This window comes from Manihot esculenta, chromosome 2, assembly GCF_001659605.2.
Source record: "Manihot esculenta cultivar AM560-2 chromosome 2, M.esculenta_v8, whole genome shotgun sequence".
Taxonomy (NCBI): Eukaryota; Viridiplantae; Streptophyta; class Magnoliopsida; order Malpighiales; family Euphorbiaceae; genus Manihot; species Manihot esculenta.
Window position 1 is genome coordinate 2,683,356 of NC_035162.2, and position 7,071 is coordinate 2,690,426.

General features: G+C 29.9%; 2 protein-coding genes across 3 annotated transcripts; both read right to left on the reverse strand.

Moving 5' to 3' along the window:
* Window positions 1-839: 839 nt before the first annotated feature.
* On the reverse strand, window positions 840-3,414 carry LOC110608120 (protein cornichon homolog 4). Its single transcript, XM_021747329.2, has 4 exons — window positions 3,188-3,414; window positions 2,397-2,578; window positions 1,209-1,331; window positions 840-1,114 (listed from the first exon to the last, which is right to left on the reverse strand). Exons 1-4 carry the CDS (start codon window positions 3,257-3,259, stop codon window positions 1,075-1,077), a joined length of 417 nt encoding a protein of 138 aa, XP_021603021.2. The 5' UTR covers window positions 3,260-3,414; the 3' UTR covers window positions 840-1,074.
* A 1,288-nt stretch (window positions 3,415-4,702) lies between these two features.
* LOC110608122 (uncharacterized protein At4g22758-like) lies at window positions 4,703-6,772 on the reverse strand. 2 transcript variants are annotated; one of them, XM_043954256.1, is made up of 3 exons: window positions 6,255-6,772; window positions 4,996-5,099; window positions 4,703-4,920 (listed from the first exon to the last, which is right to left on the reverse strand). In XM_043954256.1, the coding sequence occupies exons 1-3, from the start codon at window positions 6,637-6,639 to the stop codon at window positions 4,897-4,899; spliced, it is 513 nt and encodes a 170-aa protein (XP_043810191.1). In that variant the 5' UTR covers window positions 6,640-6,772; the 3' UTR covers window positions 4,703-4,896. The 2 variants fall into 2 exon arrangements, with proteins under 2 accessions (XP_043810191.1, XP_043810192.1); XM_043954257.1 differs by having other exon boundaries at window positions 4,703-4,905; window positions 6,255-6,771.
* Window positions 6,773-7,071: the final 299 nt, after the last annotated feature.

The following is a 7,071-nucleotide window of genomic DNA, read 5'->3' on the forward strand; positions in this document are numbered from 1 at the left end:
CATGCGTCATTAAATATAAAAAAAAAAAAATAAATAAATTCATCAAATTCTTTATTAAATTTTAATATTTTTTTTTAGAATTTTATAATGATAGTCCAGATAAGCCATAATCTAATAGAAAATTATTTTTTATCAAAAATATTTATAATTATTTATCATTTTTCTTCATGTATTTTCTATTTTTAAATATTTATTTTAATTAATAAAAGTAAATAATTTTAATCTCTAAAATTATAAAAACAATATTTTATTATTAAAAAAGAATGCGTTATTTAGTCAGTTCTTACGACATTAGGTTATATTAAAAGTTTTGATAGACCAAAAAAAAAAGGTCCTTCGAATTTTGATGAAAAATTTTAAGAGCTGCTTTGGATATTTTGCCAATTGCCATGAACTCCGGCCGGCTCACCCATTCTCAATTTAATTGTCTACCGTTGCAAATGAGGTGACGTGATAAAATGGATATGTCCAGATAAGAACCGCATCTATAAATTTAGAAGAAATTTATTTATTTTTCAACCTTTTTTACCCTGTTTTTTAAGTGATTAGTCCTATTAAAATTAGCATTTTGATCTGATTAATAATGAACCAAATAGCGTTTAAATCAAGTTCAGATCAAATTTGGATTTCAAAATAAACTTTGAAAAAAAAAAAAACAACTTTGCTTTTTCTTCGATTGTATCCAGAATCTTTTGGGAGGAGGAAAGAAATAGCATTTCACTTGTCATCATTCCAGATAGGATATCTAATCAAGGCTTTTATACAAGTAACTCAAGCAGAAGAACTAGCACTGCTCTGCGTGCTAAGGGCCAAAAACACACGAGGGGAATCACCGACCACGAAGGAACAGATTAGATGAACTGATTAAAATGCCTAAAAAACATTCGACATTAGCCGAAGTCCAAGAAATGTATAGCATCTAAAACAATAGAATCTAATGATTGCTCAATCCTGGGACGTGAACTATTTGAATTACAACAGACCCCTTTGTTGTCCTAATCATTCATACAAGCCGGCAGTTTATGGAATCCAGAATTCCCTATGAATATTACAATGATGCGCATTAGCACCCAATTATTCAAGGTCATGATCTTCCAATGCGGTCAAAATCATCCTACATATATGAAAAAATTAAGGTCAAAACAATATCAAAAGCAAGTAATTTCAATAATGAACTTAGCTGATTGTAGCTCTGAATCTTCACATACCAGAAAATTGTCAGAAAGAGGAGAAAAATGAGATAGAAGAGTTTGAAAAGTCGCTGTTTCTTTTCCCAGCTAAGCAAGTTGAATATCTCAGTCACATCTACCAGATGCTGTCTTCGTGTGTAACTGACAACGGAGAGAAGATGTTAGGAAACGTAGACTCTTACCATTTCCATTAGACCTAACCAGAAAATTTCAAAGCCTAGCCATGTTCAAGCATTGACATAATTAAAATGCAATGAAATAAAATTACATGAAATGACTACATAATGTCTGACACGTATTTTCTTTGTTAGCTGGGCAATAAAGTTCATCCGTTAATTCTTAGCACCATTCTCAAATCCATTCAACTAGTCAGTAGGAGTGATCACGATAAATTCCTGTCCTACAAAATAAATTAACAATTTTATTAGTCACTCTACAGGGTTTGCAACCCCCTAGCCACTGGTTTGCCCTCATGCTTGGATGGCAGCTCAGTATAGCAACACAAAGGCAAGCCAACTCAGAAGATGTTAAATACCAATTTGTGTGGTTTTACTTCCCTGTAATCATAATAATAATTCAAGACGAAGATGGAAGAAAAATGCACATTGCCTTTGGTGTCCTCTGCAAGTTAGGGAGTATACAAAATTTTAAGCTGTGCTGTTATTTGGCTGGTTATTGAGATAACTGATGCCTCTGCTAAATAGTGTAAATAAGCAAGTTGTAGGAAGCTTCTTTCAAAACAAAAGTTATTGACAAAGCTCAAGATATGCTTAAATACCAAAGTGAAACTCAGGAACTGCTTAAATATTTTGTGTCCAAGCAAGAATCAGGGTAGTAAAGCATTAAAGCTTCTACAGAATTGGGTATGCAATTATTTCATCAGGATATTTGCACTTTGTCCAACAATAAAAAAGACCATCAAGACCAAAGTTGAATTAGAATAGATACATAGATTAAGCAATACTAGGGAAAAAAAAATCTATTGAAGCATTTATGAAATGGTTGTTAGGCAATAAAGATTCTATGTTAAATAAGTGCAACCTCCTTTCTCCCCAAATCTACACCCTTCAATTTCTCTCTCTCTCTCTCTCTCTCTCTCTCACACACACACACACACACACACACAGAGACATCAAGACGGACAAACAATTCTAAATAGATGAAGCAAAATACTAGTCAGTTGAACAAAGAGATTACAGAACTTACAGCCTCACATTGTAGTAAAGGTATGGAACACACAATAGCGACATACACCAGTGTCCTGTTAGGAGATAAAACAAGCATAAAACTCCTTCAGCTGCATACTCGGGCAATATCACTTTGTTTATCCGAGATGAGGAATCATAAGGGTTAATATAATCGAACTCCAGATCTGCCAAGCACATTAGCTGCAACAAATACCTCTGAAATGTTAAGCTTCCATCATCTAATATCATATACCTCCAATTGCAATGATAAAACACAAACCAATGCAGAACATAATCCTTTGGATGCAATGCCCACACATTGTTTTAACTTCAGTTATTCCCTAAAAGCATTTTAGTTTTTGCAATGAATAAAATTATTATAATTATTAATTAGAATATGCAATTATCCACGTGAAAACCCCCACAATTAGGAACTGTGAATTGGTAAATAGCGTACGATCCAATGAACAAATCTTAAGCTTATTGGACATATAAATAGACCGCAATAAGCTATAATCCGCATAAACTGTGTTTCCACAGCTGCCCATCGCCTTCGACTACATTAAGCAATAAAATTTCAAAGCAAAATTGGCACCAACATATCTCAATGAATATATATGAGGTTTTTTTTTTTAAAAAAAAAATCAACTTGCACGGCCTAACACATTCAAACAGATGCTATTCTTGATAAAATAGCAATTAGAAAGTTGAGTGCAACAGTTGAAAGCAAAGAATAAAAGAATTGACGAAACATTCATAAGTAATAGAGAGAGAGAGACAGAGAGAGATGTAGGGTTTTTGGGGATTGACCTGGAATACGATGATGACAAGTAGGGCAATGAGGAAGAAGAAGGATATAAGCCATACATACAGATCCTCCATGTTCCTTACCCTATTCTACCTCTCCTCCGCCTCTCTCTCCTCTCTAATTTCTCCTGCAATCTTGCTCCGGATTTGTCAGGATGGCGCATGATAGCAACTCACAACACCCGGGTGTGTAAAGCGCTATCGCATCTGTTTTGCCTTTACCGAGAAGACTTTTTTTTTTTCCCATTATTCTTAGGTGACTTTCATTTAACTTTTTTTTTTTGAATCAAAACTTTCATTTAACTTGTTTTCGATAAAATAACATCATTTTAATCATATTTTTATATTTTATCTTCTAAATTTCACCTTTTTATTCTTATAAATTATATATTTCACTTTTAATCATAGTAAAATAATATTTTATTATATTATTTATAAAAATAAAATATAATTTTAATTTTATAAAATATAATAAATAAATTTATTTTTATATAAAATTATTATATATATAAATAAATTAAACTGATAATTAATTATTCAAAATTAAATTTAATAAAAATTTAACTCATTTAAATTTATTTATTAAATAAATTAAATTTTAGCTTAGTAGAACTCAATTCAAGTTTGAAATAAATAAAATTCGAATTCGATTTAAACTCAAAAAAATTTTAACAAATCGAGTCAAAAATTTTTAAAATTCAATTTAATTTATTTAGACCAACATTAATTTTTAAAAGGTTATAAATTTAATAAAAATGATATTAAAACATAAAAATTAAACTTAATTTATATTAATTGTCTTGGTTTAATTCATCAATAATAAATTAAAGCTGTACTAATTTAAATTCAATACATATGTATATATATAATTACTTTTAATTAAGACTCATATTTAAAATTTTTAATCTTTTTAAACAAGTTTGATATAATTAACTTAATGCTAATTGATATTTTGTTTTAGAAAAAGTTTTTGCGTGTGTGTTTGTGTATATGTCTGTATATTTTTCCTCCTCATCAAGATTTGGTAGAATTCATTTTTCTATTCCACTTAATTTCAAGAATAGTGAAATGCTAATATGAACTTGAAAATAAGAAAAAAAAATTCTATATGAATATAGGATAAGAAAAGAGTACAAATATGGATAATTGGGAAACGTTACTGATATATCATTGTATTTTGAGAAATTTATTTAAATATTTTTTTAAGTTTTAATTTTGTTGGATACTTAATCATTTTATTTGTTTTCTAATTATAGTATAACATATTTTGTTAATCAAATTTCAAATGGATGGCAATTTGTTAATATATATTTTAGAGTAAGATTAAAACATTGCTATTCTAAAAGGGGTGTTTGTGGACTTTTCCTCAAGTATTAACAATTAAATAAATGAAAAATATAAGTATCCAATACAAATAAACTTCAGAATATTTTAATGAGAATTTTTAAAAATTATAAACATTATTTTATTAAATTACATCACCAAAAGGATGTCTATATAACACACTATCTCTCTTGCTTTAAAAAAAAAACACACACACACTCTACTCTCTCTCTCTATAAGTTTTGGACACAGACGATTCGTCGTCCAATATGAGCCCAAGATGGGGCATTCCGGCCCGTCATAGTATTCTCCTCAGCTTCAAAGAAGAGGAAACTTTTGGTGATTGAAAGAAGAGGACCATTCCATGCATCTGCTAACTCATTTATGCTTTAATTAACCTGGTGAAAGAGCATCTAAGATGAATTAATTAATTAAAGCAAGAAGTCCATCAACTTTATAAATGGAAATGCAGATTCGATGGTCAGTACTTTTGGTTGCTTGGAGCAGCCACATTTTACTGCTGATGAAGGCTTTGAGCACAAGAAGAAATTCCTAGATCCCAAGTTTATCAACTTCTCCTCTGCCTTCAAACCTACACTCACCACACACTTATTTCTTATTAACACCCACATTCCAAAGCAACGACAGTATGCATATATATCTTCTTTCGGATTGTGCTTACAACCAAATTAGATTGCATTCATCCAAATTTAAATTAAGTCGATTAAATTATAAAATCTGCTTATTATACATATCTTAAAGCATCCATCTTTTATCTAATTAACAATTTAATTGGATTAAAGGAATGTGTGTGCGTAAATGTGTATACATTTTTATAATATCATTTATTTAATTAAAAATTAATTGGACTACAAAAATGTGTATTGTTTTTTATTATACACTTGCATGTTTTTACTTTTAAATTTATATAATTATAAAGTTATCATAATTACATATTCACTGAAAGACTTATATATAAAACTTAATTTAATATTTGAAAAATCATATAATTTAGCAAATATAAAATCATATTAATTATTTGAAATTATTTAATAATATTATGAATAGTCAAATAATACTGAAAAGTCTAATTAATTTTTTTATTATTTTATAATTTAATTTAAAATTTTAAAAATTTATAAAATTATTTAAAATTATAAATTTTATTATCATTATATTCAAATTTAAAACTTGAATTTGGGAGGGTGTATTTTGCTGGACTAGTAAGATGATGTAGATTATTATATTCTTCATTGAAATAGCCCTACTGAAAAATATAATTTTGTTTCCTTTCTTCCCCATATTTCGATTTATATCTCCTTGGTTTAACTAAAAGAATAGAGAAAATAAATTTGTTTGCTTTCTATTATCACCATTTTCTTTAATATAAGAAAATAACATTTTACGGAAAAATAATTCCAAAAAAAAGGTATATATTAATAATTCATTATAATGAAACTTATATAATATTCACATAATCAAATTATAATATAATTATTTTATATACAACGACTATATTATAAATTGTCTGAGCATTTATAAATTAAATAAAATTTATTTTAAAAATGATAGATTTCAGTTTCTGTTCAGTTTGAAAAATAAAATAAAATAATAATAATAATTAAAATGACTTATAGATAATCATAAGACTAATACTTAAGAATGGGGTTAGATTTTTCTTTGAATTGTGACACTTCTCTCTCTATACGTCTGTATAGTACTATGAAGAAATAGGACTGACACTTACTTTCCAAGCTGAACTGGGAGTAGTGAAGCTGAAAACCATCAGGATTAGTTTCTTTCAAAAGAGGCCTCCTCTTCTCCCTCGCGTAAATCTCAATCGCCGCCTTTATCAAATCCTTCACCATATTATCCGGCGCCATAATAACCTGCACTGGCCCTAAACTTCTCTCTATATTCACATTCAGCAGCAACTTCGTCAGCTTTTGCGATCCATTACGAATCTCCGTCGTTGGTAAGGTCAAATTCCCGGGCACAGATATACGGCCACCTCGCCTCCGAACGAGGTCGGAGTGTCTCTCGGGAGGGAAGGTCTGCAAAGATCTCTCAGAGGGGCTGGAAGGAGGTCTGGTTACGATGTGGCGGAAGGTGATCGGAGCGCGAGAAGTCATGGACAAAGACACTAAATGCGCTTGGTGGTAGAGAGTAGCAGAGCAGTTAGGTTTTTTTGCAGAGAAAATTTAGAGTGTGGGTTAGGATTTAGAGGGAGAGGTTCGGTTACGTCATGCGATAAAGGTGATGGGCAGGGAAAAGACCGTTAAGGCTTAAGAGGGGGAGCCTGACGAAACTTCCCAGAAAGAGCGCTAAATTCCGAATTACTATTGGAGCAATTTCTCTTACACACAAACATGGCATCTCCCAAAATATAAATTTACAGATTTTATAACAATTTCAATGTAGTTATTGTTTGGATATGGAAATCACAAAGCATTAATTCTATTGCCAATGAATCAAATCACAATTTTTTTTCTTTTGTTTTAAGGCGTTTGATTTAGTTTGAATGGAATTGATAAATGGTAATTATCCAAATTATTAAATAAAAT